Genomic DNA, 21,128 nt, shown 5'->3' on the forward strand with positions numbered 1-21,128 from the left:
CTCTCCCCAGCACAGCACAGCAGCCATGGGGGGCCTCGTGGGGACCGGCAGGCAGCCTGTGGCCCTCTCAGTAGGGCGTGGAGCCTGGGGGAGCTGACAGTGCCTGGAGATGGCTTTGTTGTCGCCCTGGGTGTGTGGGTTTCCTATTGCTGCCCTAACAAGATTCCACAAACTTGGTGTCTTCACACAAACTCATGGACGGTAGATTCTATAGAAATCCGGAATGGGCCTCACTCGGCTACGAGCGGGGTGTGGGCAGGGCTGCCTTCCTCCTGGGGCTCCAGCCATTCCAGCGTCTTAGAAGCTGCCCACTTCCCTTGGCTTGTGGCTCCTTCCTCCGTCCTCAGAGCTGCAGAGGAGCCCCCCTCCTCCGCCTCTTCCTCCACGTTCAAGGACCTGTGAAAATGGGACCTGTAAAGATGTCGGGCCACCTGGATGACCCAGGATAGCGTTTCAAGGTCACCTGGTCAGCCACCCTAACTCCTCCCTTGCTGTGTAGCCCAGGATGGTCACAGGTTTGGGGAAAATGTGGCCGTCTTTAAGGGAGGGGCACTCTGCCTTCCACAGGGGTTCCTGGCACTGAGTGGGTGGGGGCTGGGGATTGCTAAACATCTCAGGTGCACTGGACAGCCCCTCACTGCTGAGAACCATCAGGCCCCAGATAGCACCAGGGGCCTGTCTGGGAGCCCCTGGAAGAGAGGAGAGTCTAAGGGAGCCTGGCAGCCTGGATGAGAGGAGGCGGCCGGCCTGGGAGCAGACAGGTCAGGCAGCACCCACTGATTGGGACACCACCCGTCACCGCCGACAGTGGGCACTGCAGGGCACCTTTACTCCACTTCCCTCCCTGAAGGCACCTCCCCAGACTCACGGGGACACCCCCAGGCAGAGAGGATGGCCCCCCCACTGCGTGCCCCCCTTGCACCCTGGCACCCGTCTGTGCTCGAGGGTCGGGGGACTCAGAGCAGGAGCAGAGGCTGCTCTGGACACCCCAAACAGAAAGGGGTGCCCTGCAGCCTAGTTTGCAGGGCGCAGGCCCCCAAGCCCAGCAGGGTACCTGAGCCGTGTGGCCTCCCAAGGGCTGCAGACACTCAGTGCCCAGCGTTGCCCATTGAGAAAGATGACTTCATTGGCTTTGCAAGAATATTTGCTCACTATTCAGCAATAAAATTTAAAAAAAAATCTCGCCTACAGTTTCATCACCGAGAGGAATGCTGTCAACGTGAGGTGAGGGTGGTTCCGATACGTCTAAGGGCCCAGGCAGAGGTGTGAGGGTACATGGAACTACAGGACAACTGTAGAATTCTTTCAAATTTTTAAAAATTTAAGGGAAAACACGATGCTGAAATTAGATGAATGTTTCTTCATCCGAAGTTCACAAGATTCTCTTACAATTATTTTTAGAAATTACAGCAAACACAGAGCCGGGTGTTGACTGGGTCTGTGTGACGCCCGTCCGCCTGCTGCTGGGTTTTGGACGGTGAGGGGCGCTGGCAGCTCTGTGCCCGCCCGGCCCCCTGTGCCCTGCCGTCCGCCGGAGCCCTGTGCCTGGGCAGCGAGCTCCCCAGCCAGTACTGCCCTGCCTTTGTCTCCATTACAGTCTTATTGGCTGCCTCGAAGGTCAGCTTTTACATTTTTAAAGAACCTTATTTCTCAGGTTCTAGGTTTAAAAATGTTTGCCCAAGGCCTTTAGAATCTCATGGTGGGACCTCTTCACCCACCATTAGGCTCCCAAGGGTGCCTGCTTCGCCAGTGCCCCCACTGTGATCGCCCTGTGCCCTGACCCTCATCACGCTTGTCTTCAAGGCCTCAGCCACCCTGTGTATCATTTGCTCCCTGCTCCCCGCTGGACGGCACCCTCCGCAGGCCGGGGCAGCATTCTTTGGTAAAGTGTTCTCGGCCTCCTGACTTGGTCTTCAGGTCTCAAACGTTGCTGTGGGGAACAGGGCTAGCTTTTGTCCTTGCTGCATGTGACATGGGTTTTCTGAAGAGCATCTCTCTCGTCTCAGGCTGAGTGAGCAGGCGAGGTGGGCTCCGTGTGACTCAGCCTGCTGTGGTCCTGGGGGCTCCCAGGTGATGCTGGGGAGAGTGGCCTGTGGTGGGTCTTTGAGCCTTTTTCAAACTGCAGCCTCCTGCGCCCTGTGCCTCCCACTGGGTCACTGGCCTCCACACACTGCTTCGGGCCCCATCCCTCAGCAAGTGGCCGCCAGGGCCAAAGGTCAGCTCAGGTCACCCGGAGCCCTGCAGGCCCTGCACAGGGACGCTGCCCTGTCCAGTGGCCTCTGGACCCTTTCACCCACCATTAGGCTCCCATGGGTCCCTCCTCACCAGTATCCCCGCCTCTCTAAACAAACAGTGCCCCCACGTGAGCGCTTGTCCCCTGACCCCTCTCATCACTTTGTCCTCAAGGCCTGGACTGCTGTATTTATCACTGCTTCCCCGCTTCCTGCTGAACAGTGACTGCCCCTCCCCCCGGCCCCCAGCATCTGAAGTGTGTGGCTTGAAGTGGGTGCTTAGCAAATGAATGACGAAGCGATCGTGCTAACTGCTTGGTCTCGCCCCAGCCCACCTCCAGGCTTCCCCGTGCTAGTCACTGCCACCCTGGGCCCCTTGGTTTCCTGTCCTAGCTATGGCGTGACCCTGACCTGTTTCCTCGGCTCTTACATCTCGCTCTCGCTCTGCTGTCTTCTCATCTAACGTCTGACCTCAGATCACGGGGCTCCTGTAGAGGCGACTCCCATCGTCCCTCGCCCCCGCTCCCCACTCTTTATGCTGCCCTTGTGGTCTTGGACATGGCTGCCCCGTCCCACGTGGCATACCCTCGGGGCTCTTTCCTGAATGTCTTCTTGCTCTGCCACTAAATGCGAGAATTCCGAAGTCTTTTCTGCAAGGTGCCTGGGGTCTGTTGCCGTGCCTCTGGGCTGGTGTGAGGTCTGGGCCCTGCAGGCAATCCCCCTTTCTTGTTAGCCTGCAGAGGGGAAAGCAGTGTGACGCCAGAAGAGCAGCGCGCTTTAGTAGACATCGCTCTGCTTTGGGAGGGGGAGACCTGGAATTCCAGCAGCTTCCCTGAGACTTCCGGGGAAAGGCAGCCCTGCCTGCCACTCTCCCCCATCCCCCACCCCGGCCGAAGGAAGGCAGCCTCCGCCCTTCGTGGCTTCGCCCCGCGGCGGGCGGGGGGTGCTGCAGGTGGATGCCCCTCTTGGGGAGACAGGAGCAGGCACTTTACAGGCGGGAAGTGTGGGGCTCTCTGTGCTGCCTGGGCATTTATCTGTGGTTCTTACTGTTTGGTCAGCTTGTTGGGTGCTGGTGGACGGAGGCTTCATGGTACAGCTTTGCTGTCCAGAGAAGGAGACGCAGGTTACTGAGTTAGGATGGGCCGTGGGGAGGGGGACGTTCCTGCCCCCCTCCCCTTAGGGGGGGGCCTGCCTGAATGGCCTCAGCGCTAAGCTCCTGCCTTCTAGCCACCTTCAGTCTCCACGACGTGCGGGGCCTGGGGCCTGTCCTGGGCTCTGTCCCCTCGTGTCCCACAGGGATGTCCCCAAGCAGACGGAGCAGTCACCCTGGGCCCCTCACCTCCGTCCCCTGGTCCCCGAGCAGCGGGCTGGTCTAGAATCCCCACTGGGCCCGCTCGCGGCCAGTCGGGCCGCCCCCTCCACCCTCCGCTTTCCCCTGCGGGCAGCACCCGGGCCACCGCCATCGTCAGACTTAAGCCCACACAGCGTGGCAGGTCCTGCCGGGCCTGCGGAGGGCAGGCCGGTGCCTCATCCACGGCCCTTCCACCTCGCTGTCCTCGCACGGACCGCCAGCCCGCCCCCCCATAGCCCCCGCCAGCCCCCCAACACCGCCCCCGCCCCCACCATCCGCGTCGGGTTCCCCCTCCTGCCCCGCTCCCGGGCGGGGCCTCCCAGAGGGTACTCTGGGCACGGCCACCCGGTCCCTTGGCCGGTTCCTCGGGCCGCAGTCCAGGGAGGAGGTGCCCGCGCGGAGGTGGGATGGGGGCCCGCCACCGTCCAGGCGAGGCCGAGGGGCAGGACCGGGGGCAGGGACAAAGACCCCGGGGCCGGGCGCTGGGAGCCGGGGCTCGCGGGCGGCGGAGGCCAGGCGCGGGGAGCGGGGACGCGGGGCGCGCGGGCGGCGGAGCCGGGGGCGCGCGGCGCGGGGCGGGGCGCCCGGGAAACGGCCCCGCGGGGGGCGCGGCGGCGCCCAGGCCCCTCCCTCGCGCGGCCCCTCCTCTTCCTCTCCCGCCCGCCCGCGGCCTCGGTCCCTGCGCGGCCTCGGCGGCCTCGGCGGCGGCGGCGGCGGCGGAGCAGCGCGGCCCCTTTAAACCGCCCGCCCCCGCGCCCGCGCCGCGCCGCGTCCTCCCGGCCGCCCGCGCCGAGCCCCGCGCCCGCCCGGCCCAGCCCGCGGCCCCCGCCGCCGCCGCCGGACATGGCCGCCAACATGTACAGGGTCGGAGGTAAGGCCGCCGCCTGTCCGCCGCCGCCGCCGCCGCCGCCGCCTTTATGCGCCGCGGCCGGGCCCCCGCTGGGCCCCCACCCGGAACCCCGCCCCGGGCCCCGGACCCCCGCCCCGGGCCCCCCGGACTCCCGGACCCCGGCCCGGCCCCGCCGTCTCTGCCCCCGGCCGGCCTCGGTCCCAAACCGCCGCCCCGGGCCTCGCCATCCCCCGGGCCGCTCTGCACCCCGCGCCGCGGCCCCCGCCCGCCCCCTCCGCGTGTCCCTCCCCCGCCCCTCCCCCCCGCCCCCACTCCGGCCCCCTCCCCCGCCTCCGCCCCTCCCCCACTGCAGGCCGGCCTGCCGGGCCGTCCCTCCTCCCCCGGCCGCCCGCACCCCTCGTCTGCACCGCACCCCGTCTCCTCCCCACCCCATCGTTTCTGAGCAGCCTGCCCTCCACCCCCACCCCGGCCCGGCCACGCTCACTGCGGCCCGAAAGGGCCCCTGGGGCCGCCCCGCGGGAGCCGGCGGGGACCGGGGCCGAGCTGGGGGGGAAGGGGCTGTGCCCACCTGTTGGGGGCGGCCTGTGGTCTGTGAGGAGCTGTGGGGAATGCCACCACCCTTCTGTGAGGGGGTCTGGCCGGAGCCCCGCGCCCCCAGCGGAGCGGAGCACATGGTGCAGGAGGCCCCGGCTGCCCTCCCGGGGTGGGGGCTCTGGGGCGCTGGAGAGAGGAGGGCCCACGGTGTGCGGGGCGGGCTCAGGTCTGGGGTGAGGGCCATGTCCCCTCTGGAGCCCACTCCGCTGAGGGCTTGGGCCTGGAGTATGCTTAGGGGCTGTGTTCTGGGGGATTCCCTCTCCAGAGCCTTAGTAGCCTGTGGTCACCCCGAGCGTGCTTTCAACACACCCCAAACTTTTTGCTGCCTCCTGTTTCCCCAGGGCGGCAGGGAGGTGCTTTGCAGGGGTGTGGATGAGCCAGGTGGTCCCTGCTCCGGATGCTGAGCTGGCCAAGGCCCTGGGGCTCCCCTCCTGGGCTATTCCTCCCCACCTCGGGCCCCAGGAAGCCCCTGGCGTTGGATCTTGCCCCACTTTGTGGTGAGGGGGCTCCAGGAGACTGCACTGCTGGTTTCCCGTGGGGTTCCCAGCTGGTCCATGAATTCACAGGGAGGCGAGGTGCCCTCTGTCTCTGAGATCCTGAGAGGCCCACGTGCCCAGCTTTGGTGGAGCGCGTCAGGCCTGAGAGCAGCCCTGGCCTTGCTGTCCGAGCCACTTCTGTGCACGATCTGCCCTGTTGCTGGCCAGCTGACCCTGAGGGCCAGGCCAGCCTCGTGACCTTGGGTGCACACCCCCACCGGGGCAGTGGGTAGGCAGGACACCTGCCGGCCTGTCAGGCCCTCCCCTGCCCTCTCCGGCTCACAGGTGGTCGCAGGAAGGGGGGCCCGTGCCCCCTGTAGCACAGACCCTTGGTGGACATGTGGGGATCGGGCTGGGGTGCAGCGGCCCTTCAGGGAGGGGCCTGTTCGTTTCCCTCCTTGCGGCAGGAGGTCCCCCGGACCGACTCGCCCCCTCTGTACTGGCAGCCCCAGCCTCCGCCCCCTGCCCAGGTCCCCCGGCCGCCCCAGCAGCTCTCCTCCTGCACAGTGTCCTCTCGGACCACTTTTCCGCATGCAGGTCTCCTCTTTCCCGGCGTGAGACTCCTCCGGTTGGCCCACCCTTCCGGCTTGCCCCGTGCCCCTGAGGTTTACCTGGCCAGAAGCCCCTGCACGTGTGGTCTCCTCTGCCCTCCCAGGCTTCTGCCCTGGGGCCGCGTTGGGGTGTTGAATAAATGAATGAAAAGAGGCTCCCAGCTCCCGGGTGGAGCCTGGAGGGGGAGGCAGTGGGGTGCTGGGGGCCCTCCGCTGGCCGCCCGCTGCACCTTGGCTCCCTGCCACTCAGGGTGGGACCCCCACTGCGTGCTGTCTCTGCCCTCCCAGGCCATGGGCACCGCAGCCTGCACTCACGTCCCCACTGTGATGTGTGGGCTCCAGGCCTCCTGGCCGTGCAGTCAACTGGGGCCTGGCCGCACTCAGGCCTTCCTGTGCCTCAGACCCCGGTGTGCCCCGCAGGTCCCGGAGGCCCGCTTCCCCTTGGACTCCAGGTTGGTCACTGCTGCTCCGTCCCCCACCTCTGGACGGGATCCCAAGGCGCTGTCCCCTGGGTCCGCAGGGCCGGTGGGCAGGGTGTCGGCAGGTCGGCGTCCTGTCCCGGGGAGCTGCTGGCTTGGGGTTGGGGGGGCGCCGTCAGGGCCTCTAAGGACCCAGACGGGCAGATGCGCACCTCTCCCTGGGGCTGGGCCCCACTGGGCGGGCTGCCCGCCCTTGGCGCACCGCAGGGATAGAACCCGGGGAAGCCATCTCCACGTGGGACGGCCCACCAGAGCCGCTGGATTCAGCACAAAAAAGTACAGGATGCCTGTTCGGTTTGCAGTTCAGATACAGCACGTCTTAGCATCTATGTGTCCCCAGTGCCGCAGGGGAGGGACACAAGAAGGTGGTCCGCGGCACCCAGCCTCTCCTGGGCATCCTGTGTCCTGCCTGGCAGGCTGTCCCGAGGCCCTGCCAGGGCGTCTGGGCGGGGCGAAGGCACGGCTGCAGCTTCGTGCCAACTGACCAGCTGGGCGGAGTGGGTCAGCCTGGGAGGGACCGGGCCTGGTTCTTCCCCAGGAAGTGGCCCGGCCTGGACAGAAGGCCTCTTGGGTGGCGCGTGGCGGGCAAGGGATGCCGGTGGTGGGGTCAGGGTCCGTGCCCTGCTGCGGGGTCGGTGCTCTGCAGGAGGGCGGCGGGTTCCCGTCCGGGGTGGCCCTGGGCTGCGGGCACCAAGGACACCTCTTTCTGCCTCTCCGTGAAGGCAGAGCTGACCCGTCAAGCTCTGGGACAGACGGAAGACCGGCGGCCCGGAGCCGCAGGCGCCTCGGTCACCGGGCAGTGGGCGGCTGTGGCTGGTCCCGTCTCCTCTCCTTTTGCTCTCGTTGTGCGGTGTTAACAGCTGTTCTCCTGGACAGCCCGACTTTCAAAAGGTGACAGGGGTCCCCCGCCCTCTGGGCCGCTTGACGGTGCTCCTGCCGCCTCTGCTGCTCTTGCCAGGCTGCGTTCTGCCCTCCGGTTGGAAACGCTTTTGTGCTTGCTTACCTTTCTACGAGGTAAGACGTCGCCAGTCGGGAAAGCTGCACACGCTTCAGGGGCAGTGGGGACACGCTGGGGATCGTGGTGAGGGGAGCGGCAGCCTTGGGCTCTGGGCTGAAGTGGGTGGAGCACTGTCACGCGCACACTCACCCGGCAGCCCACCCCCCGTTGGGGGTCTTCTGGGGCCTTCACGTTCCTCTGAGAGGAAACTGCGGCCGTTGCAGCCTGGGGTTACCTGGCGAGGAGCTGTGGCTCGGGTGTCTGGGGCAGGTCCTGGGTTGGGGCCAGGCAGGGCGGTGGGCGCCCTCCTGTTGGTGGTGGCCTTGCTGGGCACCTGGACGGGTGGGCGTCCGTGCCGGACTCGCCAGGGCTGAGGGGGGCTTGGTTGAGGTTGGCGCAGGACCGCCTTCTGGGGCTGAAGTTGGGGTGCCATGTGGATTTGGGGGGCTGCCTGCGACTCCGCAGCCGGCCTTCTCTCGAGTCTGGCGTTCTGCACCGTCCTCCGCCTCGCACCTCTGTGCCCCCCAGCACCCCTGCCCATCTGTCCTCGGGGAGCAGGTGGGCTGGAGACTGATGGCAGCAGGCCCGCTTCCCTGGGTCTCCAGGGGCCCCGCGTGGACAGAGGAGGCCGCTGGCGCTGTCCCGTCCGGGGCTTGGGGTGGTGTTGTGTCTGGGGGGGCCTGGCGGCCGTGTTCCTGCCCTCCCGGGCCTTGCAGCCCCCTGGCTGCGATCACGGCAGCCTGAGGAGACGACCTTCTGAGCAGCAGGTCTGCCCCATCTCCTCCGCTTCAAACTGCAGGGTCGACTCCCAGCGCCTTGAGGGCCCATCATCTGGCCCTGCCCCCAGCTGGCCCCTTGCAGGCCCGGGTCCCTCTGGCTGACCCATGCGACAGTGACTGCTGGATGTGGGGGTGAGGGCTGCGGGTGCAGAGAGCCCGGGGGGGTCCATGCCCGGCACCTGGGGGACAGGCCTACTGCCTCCCGCCCTCTGCAGGGTGGGCATCCAGGCAGGCCCCTGGGCCCCTGGAGCTCTGTTTGTGGACATCGGGCAGAGGGGGCTACCCTTGGGGAGGGGGAGGTCACCCCTGAGAGGCGGCCACATCCCGTGTGAGGGGACCAGGGTCAGCACAGGGCCACCGGGGTGGGGGGGCATGCTCCAGTGGGCACCGTGTGAGCTCAGGCCTGCAGGTCTGTGTGTGGGTCAGCGTGGGGTCCACAGGGCCTTTTCTGGGGTCCAGGTGGGTACAGTTCTGCCCCTTTGTCCAGAGAGAGCGCGGGGCATCTGAGCTCAGGCCTGGCGCTGGGCCCAATCCCCTGTCACCTCCATCCTCTGACCCCCTGGATGGACGCCGGCCCCTTGGTCATCGGCCACTTCAGCTCCGGGCAGGGCCTGGCCTCCGTCCAGCGGGTGTGTGCACGGGAGGTCTGGCTGGAGAGATGGCGCGGTCAGCACTGGGCCCGAGGGGGTGTTTGTGCCAGGCCCCGGGCCCATGAGGCTCGGCAGGTGAATGTGGACGCCGGCCGGGGCTCGGGGTCGGGCTCCCACAGGCTCCCAGCCCCCGGGCTGAGCCTCTGTGCCCCGCGGCCCTCTGCGGGGTCTGCGGCCGGGGCTGGTGGGAGTCCGTCCCCGAGGTGCTGGCGACCTGGCCCTTCGGGGGTTGCGCTTCCTTCCTGGGGACCTCCCTTCGTCCCGCCCTGCCTCGTCTCTCCTGCCTGCTCGCCTTTGCGAGTCTGCGGGTCCCTCAGGGTAACGCTGCCGGCGGAGCCGCGAGCGAGCAGTCCCCTGGCCTTAGGACTGTGCCGTTGGAGGTTCCGTGCTTTTAGTCAGAGGTTCCCGTGCTTCAGTGGGCCCAGCCACGCCTTGAGGTGCGTCCAGGGTCCCTCAGGGCCGGCAGGCTGCAGCCGTGAACCAGTGGTGTGACGCGAGGCAGGATGCGGCTGTCAGTCTCTGAGCTGAGCTCCGAGAGCAGGTGCTGGGCTGTTGATCCCGGAAGAAAGCCTGGCCGGAGGCTGCAGGAGCCTGACCCTGGCCCTGGCCCTGACCCTGACCTCGCCCTGGGCCAGTGGGTCAGCTCAGGAGAATTCAGCGTTAGTGATGACCTCAGAAATGCGATCACCGTCGCTAAGGGAGTGAGAGCCAGTTCTGCTGAAGTGCACGCTTACACACCCTTTGCGGCTCAGCTCTTTGATTTGGACACGTGTGCACAGCGTCTGTCACACACGCTTCTAGGTGTGTGGTCTCAGCAGGCCGGAGCGGGGGGACCCCGGCGGTCAGACGGCTGGCACGACCCGCTGGCTTCCCTCTTGCCTTTTGGTCAGCCCCCCACACCGAGCTTGGCTCCGCAGCCCCGAGGGGACCCTGTCGCTCCCGACGCCGCCTACAGGGTGTCACGCAGCGCGTCCAGGGCTCGCCCAGGTGTGGGGAGCGCCTTCCTCTGCCTTCCGATTCGGTTCTGTCGAACGGACATGTCGCGGTGGACTCGGCAGCTGGGGGATGTCGGGTCTGGAGGCCCCAGCCTGAGGGCTGGTCAGCAGCAGAGGCGGCTGCTTGCAATTCTGGAGGCTGCAGGACCCTGGATGCGGTCCAGGCTGCCCCCTGCAGACCTGATATCTTGGGAGAGCCCACTTCCTGGCAGGGAGCTCCAGGGGTCTCCTGTAAGAGTGCGAACCCCCGCTTCCGGGGCTCACCCTCAGGCCTTCCCAGAGGTCCTGCCTCCAGATAGCTGTCTTCAGGGTTGGGATTTCAGCGTGACACTTGAAGGGCACGTTCGCATCACCGCAGAGTCATCTCCAGCTTCTGGTGGCTGTGTCAGTTGTCATGAGAGTCCCGGGCCGGGGGGGGCCTGGCGGGGCGGGGGCACCCCCTGTGCCCCGGGCCCTCCGCACCCTGGCTGGCTGGGTCTCGTCGGGCCAGTGTCTCTGTCGAGGGTCTGACAGGCGGGCAGGGCGCCTCCAGTCTCCCTGGGTCGAGGCGTGGGGCATCTTTCCACCTGTCGATGGCCTCCTAGCGTCTGGCCAGGTGTCTGCACGAGCCCTCTGCCTGGTTTCTGAGATTGGGAAGAAGCTCGCCACCGAGTTGTGACGCTTTGTTTTATGTTGTGTATTTTAGTGCTTTATCAGATATGTGTTTTGCAATTTTTTCCTTTATAATTTCCATATTTTGTGTATAAAATCTGCCAACCCCAAGGTCACAAAGATCTTGTCCTGTGTTCTCGTAGAGTGTTTATAGTTCCGGGTTTTACTTGTAAGTGTGTGACACATTTTGAGCTTGAGGCGAAGGTCCTCGGCTTCTTTCTTGGGCCTGTGAGTGTCCTGTGGCCCGTCGCCACCTCTCGGCCTTGCGACCCCCAACCCGGGGGTGTGAGTGTCCTGTGGCCCGTCTCCACCTCTCGGCCTTCCGACCCCCGACCCGGGGGTGTGAGTGTCCGGTGGCCCGTCTCCACCTCTCGGCCTTCCGACCCCCGACCCGGGGGTGTCCGGTCACCGCTGTTTGCCTGCCCGCACCGTGTGGGCCACTGTGACCCCACAGCAAGCCTGGGTCGGGGGGGGCGTCTCCGAGTCGTCCTTTTCTTTCAGCTGCACTTGAGGCTCGCGAGGTCTTAGTTCCCCGACAGGGGTCACACCCGGGGCAGTGACAGTGCTGAGTGCTAACCAGTGGGCGGCCAGGAAGTCCCTGACTTCGTGCTGTTTCCAGATGGTTTCATCTGTTCTGCCGTCTTAGCTGTCCTGTGTAAAGTGCAGGATTGTCTTAACTGACTTTTCTACAGAAAACACTGCGGAGTTTTGATTGGGATTATGGTGAAACTGTGGCTGATATCAGTTTGGGGCAAGGTTGGCATCTTTTCCAGGACTAGTCCCTCCTGCAGGGCCTGGCAGGCTGTGGCCCGCTGACTGTTCTCCTGTGACTCACGAGCTAAGAATGGTTCCTACGTTTTTAAATGGTTGAGGGGGAGAAAATGAAAAGAATACTTTAGGGCAAGTGAAAATTCTGTGAAATACAAGCCTCAGTGTCTCTAAATAAAGTCGTGTCGGGACACGCCATGTGGGTGTGTTTGCCCGTGTCCCTGGGCTGCTGTGGGGTCTTGGCGAAGTCGAGCGGTGGGCGGTGAGGCGGCTGCCCGTGTGCCCACCTGTCCGCCCATCCGGGGGGCCGTCACTGAGTCACACACCCACGTCATAATGTCAGTGTCCCAGAGAGTGGAGCACTGGGCTCAGGAGGGTCCTCGCGGGGCGTGTGTGTGGGGACAGCATGTGCCGGGACAGCGTGTGTGTGGGGACAGCGTGTGTGCGGGGACAGCACGTGTGTGCGGGGACAGCGTGCGTGTGGGGACAGCACGTGTGTGTATTGGGACAGCGTGCGTGTGCGGGGACAGCGTGTGTGTGCGGGGACAGCGTGCATGTGGGGACAGCGTGCGTGTGGGGACAGCGTGTGTGTGTGTTGGGACAGTGTGTGTGTGCGGGGATAGCGTGTGTGCATTGGGACAGCGTGTGCACGCGGAGACAGCGTGTGTGTCGGGACAGCGTGTGCTGGAATAGCGTGTGTGTGTGTGTGGGACAGCGTGTGTGTGGGGACAGCGTGTGTGTGTTGGGACAGCGTGTGTGTGCAGGGATAGCGTGTGTGTGTGTGTGCGGACAGTGTGTGTGTGAGACAGCATGTGTGTATTGGGACAGCGTGTAGTATTGGGACAGCATGTGCGCGCGGGGACAGCGTGTGTGTGTGTGGGGACAGCGTATGTGCGGGGACAGCGTGTGCTGGAATAGCGTGTGTGTGTGTACGGGACTGTGTGTGTGTGCGGGGACATTGTGTGTGCGGGGACAGCATGTGTGTGCGGGGACAGCGTGTGTGTGCGGGGACAGCGTGTGTGTGCGGGGACAGCGTGTGTGCGGGCACAGTGTGTGTGTGCAGGGACAGCGTGTGCTGGAATAGCGTGTGTGTGTGTGTGGGGACAGCGTGTGTGTGGGGACAGCGTGTGTGTGGGGACAGCGTGTGTGTGCGGGGACAGCGTGTGTGGGAACAGCTGTGGACCTTCCAGCTCAGAGAGGGCCCGTCACAGCTGACCGTCCTCAGCAAGTCCATGAAGAAGACGTGATGGGGTCTCCACGGAACTTTGGTTGGAAAAGCCGGTCCCTGGCCATGACGTCCCTGTGTTGTGCTGGCGGTCGGCTTCCCAGCCTGCGGGCCTGGAGCCCCGGGGTCAGGAGCCTGGCTATGTGAAGAGTCTGCTTGCAGGCACAGCCAAGATGCTCAGGGAAGTTGGGAAACACCAGCCTGGTGCAGTGGAAGCGGGCTCTGCTGGGACGTTGTGTCCAGGGCGGGCTCAGGGCGGCCGGGGTTGTTGTCCTGGGGTTTCCGCCAGGGTGCTTTGGGACAGGTCAGCGCTGGATCTGAGCCCTCCCCACCCGGCTGCGGCACTGCGGGGAGCGGCCGGCTCCTGCTCTTACCCGTGTGTCCGGCCCCTCCTGCCCTCGGGCGGTTCAGGGGCTCCCGGATCTCAGGCTGTCAGACTTGGGCTGACCCTCACCACCAGCCGTCCTGGCCCCTGGCTCACGGACGGCACGTTGTCTGACCTCTTGGCCTCCGTATCCATGCGAGCTGGCCGGTGGGACAAACTGCTGCATGTGAGTGTGCACACACGCGTGTGTCATGCACACATACGTGCCTCTTCCTGCCGTTGGCTCTGCTTCCCTGGAGAACCCTGGCGGTGGCAGACCTGTCACAGGTGACGGGTCGACAGTGGGGCGTGGCCGGACACTGGGCAGAGTGCGTGAGCACGCCGGGCAGCTGCTCAGCAGGCGTGTGTGCAGAACACGGGGTCTCCTGCCTCACTCCACCTGTGTGTCCACCACGAGCCGCGTCCGCCTGTGGACTCTGCCGTCGTCAGCTCTGTGGGTCGTATCAGAAGTGGAGGCTGCATATCTTGACTCGCCCTGCTCAGGACGAGGGGAACGGCTCTCAACCGTTTCTCAACCGTTTCGAACGCAGACTGCCTTTGGACGTTAAGTTTTGCTGTGGCTTTGATGATGGTTCTCTATGAATTCGTCTGAAAAGGACATAAAATGGCACTTACTGCAAATTTACACATCCATTTTGGTGACAACTGACGTCCGAATCACCGACGGCTCTGTGCAGGTTCCTCCTGTCGGAAGGTGAGGCGGGACCTCTGCTCGGACCCACGTGTGCAATGGGTGTGTTTTCTGAGCTCAGGCTGCGGTGCGGGGCGGTGGAGGTGTCCGGGTTTCAGAAGCCGCTCCGCCGCCCACCTCTGAGGTGCTTTGGGTCTGGTCCTTCGCCGACAGGACTCTGAGAACTCGGCGGAGCTGCACTCGAGCTTCAGGTTAGGATCCTTACAGCAGAAGGATGCACACCACAAGCAGCAGAGGAAGAAGGTCACGCTTCCCGCCCGTCTCTCCGGGACTACAGACAGTGTGACCACTCACACCTTGGTGTCCAGGGTGCTCCTCCCAGCTGGTTGCACAGCCAGGGCTGGCCTGGGGCCTGCTGGGCTGACCCTTCGCTGCACAGATGCTGAAAGGAAGGGTCAGAGAGGAAGCTCAGCAAGTTCGACACAAATGTTCTCAACTCGGCTTTCGCACCGGCAGACAGACACTGGTGCTTCCTGTGTGGAGAGACGCTGAGACCGCGGCACGGGTCGGTGTCAGCAGGGACAGGGCCCTGGGCTTTCGTGATGAAGCACGTGAACTTTGAGCCCTGCTTAAATGAATTGTACCCCCCCAAACAATTTCTTAGTAGACTAGTATTTTATCAGAAAAAGTGTATTCAATTACTTAATTTTAGATTTCATTGGCAAAACGTTTGTGGAAGTGTATCCTGCGAATAAATAACCTAAAGGGGTATCTTTGGTTTCGCTTCCTGTCCTGTGAGGCCTGCAGTCTTCACTGTTGGGCCCTTTACCGGAAAAGGCTCATGGTCTGTGTTCTAATGATACCTCGTACGTTACTACTCATTTAGACGTTGTTGGTTTTTCTCACTAGCGTTTTGTAGTTTTCAGCACACAGATCTTTGCACAGGAGTTTTGATCTTTAAAGATTCGTAGATCGTTAAATTGATACCTCGGTACTGAAGTATTAAGTGGTACCTAAGTTTTTTTATTTATCAGTGTGCTGGGTCTTGGCTGTGCGGGACCGTGGCTGCCGCCGGCAGGACCTCTCTGGCCGTGGCAAGCGGGGCTCCTCCACGTGCTGCACGGTCTCACGGCGCGCCTTCTCCTGCGGCACGTGGGCTTAGCCGCCCCGTGACACATGCCGGCCTCCCAGACCGAGGGTGGACCCTGCGTCCCCTGTGTTGGCTGGCAGATTCTTAACCACTGGACCGCCAGGGGAGTCCTGTAGATGGCGCTTCTGATAGACTTTTGTATCCTGTGAGCGCGTTAAATCCTCCCTCCTGAGCTGCTTTCTTCTAACAAGAGAAAGCAGGTTTATAGAGCAGGCCACCCTGGCCGCGGGCAGCTGAGGTCCTTCCAGCAGGCTGGGGCGGCCCCAGCCTCTCAGTGCTGGCAGCTGTTTGGTCGGCCGGGAATTTCTCTGTGGACAGCCACGTCGTCTGCACGGAGAGCGTCTCTCTCTTCTTTCCAACCTGCACGCCTCTCGTGTATTTACTCTTTCTGCTCGTGGAGCCAGCTGGGTCCTGTGGGTGAGCGGCGGCGGGCAGCGGGTGCCCGGTGCCGGGTCCTTCGGTAAAGGTGGCGTACCGTAGGTCTTGGAGAAGCCTGCCAGCAGGCACGGACGTTCCCTGGACGCCTGGTCGGGTGGTGGTGACTGAGGTGGCTAGGTGGCTTTCCGTCTTTATTCCACCACTGTGACCTCTGGGCTGGGGGTGTGGCCCCATCTAGGCTGCCAGCCTGGCTGTGCAGAGGTTGCGCCCTGGGGTGGGGGACTCCACACTGTGGTCCCCGGGGTGCTGGCGGGGGTGTCGGGGCCTCCTGAGCCCCAGGCCCCTCCTCCAGTGCTGCGGGGGGAGTGTGAGTGGACCTGTGGTCAGCCTTCCCTCCGTGTTTGGCGGGCAGTTGTGGGGGTTCTTTTTTCTTTCTGTCTCTGCGAGGCTGTTGCTTCTCAGTTCAGGTCCTTGGTGGGTGTCCCTGCAGCCCCCTGCCGCCTCGTGGCTGCTCAGGGTCAGGCTGCTGGGCCCACCCCGTCCTGCCCCGTGTTTGTGCTCACCTTGAAGCCCGCCCTCGGGAGTGCGGGGCCCTGGGGGTGCAGCCCCCACCCCTGTCCGGGGAGCTGGGCGCTGCCCCGGACACACGGCACCCGGGGTGTGTGGGCCGTTTCCGGTTCCTGACACATAGGAGCCATTCTTTCAGGTTTAATTTGCTTGTTATCTGGTTTCTTAGAGTGAAAGCTTCGATGGTTGATCTGAGGCCTTTTTGTAAAAACGGCTTTACTGAGCAAATCAACATGTGATAATGCCCGCCCACTGCATGGCCAGCCCGCCCTGGGGCCTCCGCCCCATCAGCGTGGACGGGCACACCCCTGCTGTGACCCCTCTGGGGTACTGTCCATCCGGGGTCAACTGGGCCTCGTGCAAGCCTCAGCAGAGTCCAGCGGGGCAGCCGTCCCCTGCGGGCGCACGAGGGCCCACGGCTGGGCTGGCAGCCGGTGGCCTGCTGGCTGTCCTGGGCTTCCCTGGGCAGGCCCCCCACTCCCACTGCAGGCCTCCCTGCGCCTACCTCGGGGCTTTGGGGAAACGAACTTCTGTGAAGGGAGTTTGCATGACCTGAGGTCTGGGACCCCACTCCCCTGGGTGCCCGGCCTCCTCCCGCCCCCGCGGGAGTCCAGGACCCCGTCCAGCATGTCCGTCTTTGCAGGGAAGGTGGTGGGTTGCCAGGGCCGGGACTGGTGTGCATGGGGTGGGGTGGGGTCCGGCAGCCCTTCCCTGTGTTGACGTCCTGGGGCCCCACCCATCCGACCCAGGTGCCCCCCCACACTGCAAAGATGTCCTGGGGGCGGGCTGTGGACTCCCGCCCGGAGCGGCAACCCTGCCTCAGCTTACCCGCCCCCACAGTGAGGACCCCAGGGTGGGTGGGGGGCTCTGCACAGCTGACATGCTCTCCCCCGACCCTTTGCAGACTACGTCTACTTCGAGAACTCCTCCAGCAACCCGTACCTGATCCGGAGGATCGAGGAGCTCAACAAGGTAGCGTGTGCCCATCCCTGCCGGGGGTCCTCCTGGAGCCCCTTCCTCGGGGTCCCTGCTGGCTTCGCTGAGGGGGGGATGCAGTGGGCAGGAAGACTCTGGGTAGGATGCCCCTGACCGAGGAGTGACAGCGGAGGACGCCCCTGCCCATCTCCCTGCCCGCTCCACACTGGGGCGGGTGCTCCTGAGCCCTTCCAGCCCCGGGGCTGCGGAGGGAGCGGGCTCCCGGTTGGAGGAGGGGGCCCTGTCCCTGCAGAACGCCCCAGCCCCGGGAGCCGCCCCGCCTCTCCTGCCGGCCACCTTGTTGGCCGCACGGGCGGGGCTGCTGGGGGGCCGCCGAGCGTGCCTCCTCCTCAGCCACCGTGGAGCCCGGTCAGCGGCCCTGGGGCTTGCTGCTCCTCCCTCCCAGGTTCCCGCAGGGGTGGCTGCGGCCCCTTCCCCGAGCAGCCCTCCAAGAAGCTCCATGTCGCCCGTGGAGGCGAGGGGCTGCCTTGCGGGGCCTCTACGCCGGGCCAGTCAGGGCACTTACCCACCAAGGATCAGACTTGGCTGCGGCTGCACCCCAGCCCCACGACCACGCTCGCCACGACCAGGCGTGGGTGGGAGGTCGGGGCCCTCGGAGCCCCAGGCTGGGCTGGCTGCAGTGAGCTGGTGCTCCCGGACGGTCTCAGGCTGGGGCTGGGGCCTGGCCAGGACGTGCTGTGGGGCGGCCTCGCTGTTGGAGCCTGGGCCCTGGGCCACCTCCCCTGCCTCCTGTTCATCGCCTGCTGGGGCCACAGGGCAAGAGGGCTCCCCTGTGCCCGCTGCTGTGACAGGAGCAGGTGGTCACCCCCATGTGGTGGGCACTGGTGCCGGTTGGGGGCGCAGCTCAGGGCCAGGCCTCTGCCCCCAGTGTCTCCTTGGCTGGTGGGGCCGTGGCGGCCTGGGTCTCAGGGCGGCTATGGTGCCCTCGCTCTGGCTGTGGCCCTCCCCCTCGATCTCCACCCATGACAGCCACGAGGCACGCGGACCCCGGGGGCTCTGCAGGTGGGGCGGGAGGAAGGCGGCTCCCAGGAGCCAGGGTGCAAGGCTGTCTGGCTGGTCCTCAGCCCTGTGCCCTGCCCGCCTCCCCGCTGTGGGGCACTGGTCTCGGTCCCGGCTGGAGGCAGTCGCAGCCCCGGCAAGTGCAGCTCAGGCAGAGGCTGCAGACCGGTCAGCCGGAGGGCTCTCACCTGACTGGCTGGGACCCTGGCAGCCTCAAGCACCTGGGGAGGTGGAGAAGGGTGATCTCCGGGGCCAGACCTGAGCCGCTCTCCCTGCGAAACGCCTGCCCTTGGCCAGCGGCCTGGTGGGCAGGAAGACGGAAGGGCAGCTTCCTCGTGAGGCCTGTCACGACGGCTGGGGACAGGGCTGACATGGGCGCAGCTGACGAGGGAGACAGGCCAGGTGCGCTGGGCACCCTCAGGGACATGGCCACTGCTGCGGTTGGTGGGGCTGGGAGACTCAGTGAGAAGTAACCCCTGGAAAGTGCTCGCGGAAATGTCAGCCAAGTGGAGGCTCCTCCGGGGGCCCAGCGGCCAGCCAGCAGGGCTCAGAGGGACAGGGACCTCGCAGGCGGAGAAGTAACCGAGGAAATGCTCCCCTACCCCACCTGCCCCCACGGCCTTCCTCCCAGAGCCGCAGGCCCTCCCAGCCCCAGGACAGCGGATGCCCCCACGGAAGGGCGCCCTGCAGGCCCTCCCAGCCCCAGGACAGCGGATGCCCCCACGGAAGGGCGCCCTGCAGGCGGCTGGCCTGTCTCCATGCTGTCCCCCCGGAGCGGCCTGAGGTGGTGTGGGGGTCCCAGCAGGTGGAGCAGACCCTGGAATGAACTGTGACTGATGGGAGGGGAGTGGGTCACGTGGCAGGCAGGGCCACCCCCACGCTTTCCCGTAAAGGAGAGCAAGTGGACAGTGAGCTTTCTTTAAGAAAAGCGCAGTTGCTGTCATCCCATGGGTTGGGGTTTGCATCTCTGCTGGTTCACCCCTTCCCCTCCGCCTCCCACAAAGCCCTGACCCTGCAAACCCTCCTCAAGCTGCGCCTGCCATCTCCTCCCCTGGCCCTCCTGGGACTTGGGGCTTTCATGAGCTTGCGAAGGGATTGTTGAGTTTTCTCCTTAGAAGTTTGATTGGGTTTGTATCGGATCTGCCTTGCCTCCATGGAAAATGAAGTCTTTCACCACTGGAGCAGATTACTGTTTTGAAAGGACAGGGAGAGGCCTGCTCTGGGGGTAGGGAGGGGCAGACCCTCGAGGCGGGGGTGAGGGGGGCCCAGCGGGCTCCCCCCAGGAATTAGAAGGCAGATTTCAGAGTGAGGTCAGAGCCTGGGCGCGGGAATCTCCGCAAAGTCCAGCAAGGGGCACAAGCAGGCACCGCCAAGCCCGACAGACGTCCCCCGCGCACCGCGCTGTCTCCTGGTGGAGGGCCCTGAGGGGCGGCTGCTCCCGGGCGGGCCCCCTGGGGGCGCGCTCTGCGATGGAGCGCTGAAGACTTGAGCCCGGGTGCTCTGTGGTCAGCCTCCCCGCTCCGTCCAGTCTCTTCTGCCGTCCTGTTGAGGTGCCGGATGTCTGCCTCTGTCAAAGGCCCCTCGTCCTTCCCAGCTCAGCAGACGGCCTCCAGACCGTTTCTAGGGGTGGCTTTTTGGCCTGGGAATCAGCGCGCAAAACTCGGGATACCCGTGTCCTGCGGACCGCGTCCCGATGGGCCGTGCTCCCACGCTCAGGACAGGCGCACCACCCGCGAGCATTCTGGACCGTAGTTTTCCCTGGAGACATCTTGGTTCTCATCACGTCCCTCGTGGGCTGGGGGAGGCTGTGTGCCCTCCGAAGTCTCTGTGGCGACCTCGTAAAGCAGCAGAGGGGTAACACTTACTTTAGTCAGGAACGCGCAAAGCCTGGAAGACTTTCTTGAAAGGTTTCTGGTCTAATGGAGTTGAATAACTAGAAGTTAAATGCTTTGTATAAAGAGAGTTTAGCCTAATGTGAAAAACGCTGCAATGTTTTAAATTCTATAAAGATTAGGATTGTGATACAGCCCTTGTATTATTGTTAAAAATGTCGTAAACGCCTGTTAGTTTAAAAACAGTCTTCTCCGTGTGAGGTCAGCACCTCTGGTTTTGCTGCGTCCTGGCTGCTGCTCGGTCGGCGCCTCGTGGGCCTTGACAGCCTGATTGTCCCTGGCCGCAGCGGCCGCTCCTGTCCAGGTGCCCGCGTCCCTGGAGGCTCGGGCTCCACTCACGGGGCGGCAGGGACCAGCACCCTGTCCTCGGCCATGCCCATCTGGTGCCCGCACGCAGGGGCGCAGGTGGCTTTAGGTCAGCTGTGCGTCCCCCCGCCCCCCGGCCCTGGCCCCGCCCCCCGCCCGGGGCCCCGTGTGCGCGGCCCCGCCCCCCGCCCGGCGCCCTGCGTGGGGCCGCCCCGCGAGGGCGCTCAGAGCCCGCCTTGCTGTTGCAGACGGCCAGTGGGAACGTGGAGGCCAAGGTGGTGTGCTTCTACCGGCGCCGCGACATCTCCAGCAGCCTCATCGCCCTGGCTGACAAGCATGCCAGTGAGTCCCCCTGCCTGCGCCGCCCCGGCCCTCGGAGGGCCCGCGCTCCCGTTCCCTGGGGCCTTCAGCCGGGGGCGAGGTGGGGGCTGTCCGTGTCCTCGATGGGACCGTCCCTTGCACAGTGCAGGGGTCCAGGCCTGGGCTGAGGCCTGGGGGTGGGCCACGCAGGGTGGGTGCCTCCGGTGGGGGCGGGCTCCACCTGTGGGTTCCGGCCGGCGTGCATGCGTGCATACCTCCCATCCACAGCGACCTTGTGGCAGGAGCCTCCGTCCAGTGCAGGACCTGGTGCTATGCCCAGAGGGGCAGGGGCGGGGTTCAGGGTCACTGGGCCCTCCCAGAGCCTGTGCCTACCAGCTTGGCACTGCCTGCAGCCTCCCGGTGCTGAGCAGAGGAGCCGGATCCTGGGGGTGTGGTGTTAGCGGGCCGGCCCCATTTGCGCCATCCCGTCGGTCAGGGCCCTGAGGCCGGCCGCGGGTCTGTGTGGCCCAGGCGTAGCCAATGGTGGGCAATCTCCCGTGTCCATGCCCAGCCCTGAGTAACTGCAGCCCTGGCCCTCCGCACACGGTGGTGGCCGTGTCCACGGGCCCAGCTCTTCTGCCCTCGGGCCCCAGGGGAGCTTGTCCAAGCGTTAGGTCACGAGACTTGCAGGGAGTGGGTCCCCCCAAAGGCGGGGGCTGGCAGGGCTGGGGAGGCCCCCAGGCCCAGCTCAGGGCAGGGCCTCCGTCTCCCCCGGACTGTCCATCTCATGGGGCTGGGCTCTCTGAGCCCGCTGCGGCCAGGCTGGGGGGATGCCGGTCCACCCTGCTGCCTGGGACCCGGCCAGCG

The 21,128-nt window shown here is 65.2% G+C and overlaps 1 protein-coding gene and 1 long non-coding RNA gene across 9 annotated transcripts in view; one reads left to right on the top strand and one right to left on the bottom strand.

Annotated features, from left to right (window-relative positions):
- Nucleotides 1-1,300: 1,300 nt before the first annotated feature.
- Nucleotides 1,301-3,818, bottom strand: LOC113880005. Its single transcript, XR_003507562.1, has 3 exons — nucleotides 3,279-3,818; nucleotides 2,817-2,965; nucleotides 1,301-2,076 (listed from the first exon to the last, which is right to left on the bottom strand). It is a non-coding gene; the product is annotated as an uncharacterized LOC113880005 (long non-coding RNA).
- Nucleotides 3,819-4,298: 480 nt separating this feature from the next.
- The window catches only part of MTA1 (metastasis associated 1), a 33,966-nt gene continuing 17,136 nt past the window's right edge, over nucleotides 4,299-21,128 (top strand). For all 8 annotated transcript variants that reach the window (XR_003507561.1, XM_027521948.1, XM_027521949.1 and 5 more), the window contains exons 1-3: nucleotides 4,299-4,453; nucleotides 16,673-16,740; nucleotides 20,210-20,303. Coding sequence is in view for 7 of the 8 variants with exons in the window: in XM_027521948.1 (XP_027377749.1) it covers nucleotides 4,426-4,453; nucleotides 16,673-16,740; nucleotides 20,210-20,303 (190 nt within the window). In the remaining variant the exon portion in view is untranslated. The remainder of the gene's footprint in view (nucleotides 4,454-16,672; nucleotides 16,741-20,209; nucleotides 20,304-21,128) is intronic.

This window comes from Bos indicus x Bos taurus, chromosome 21 (genome assembly GCF_003369695.1).
Source record: "Bos indicus x Bos taurus breed Angus x Brahman F1 hybrid chromosome 21, Bos_hybrid_MaternalHap_v2.0, whole genome shotgun sequence".
Lineage (NCBI taxonomy): Eukaryota > Metazoa > Chordata > Mammalia > Artiodactyla > Bovidae > Bos > Bos indicus x Bos taurus.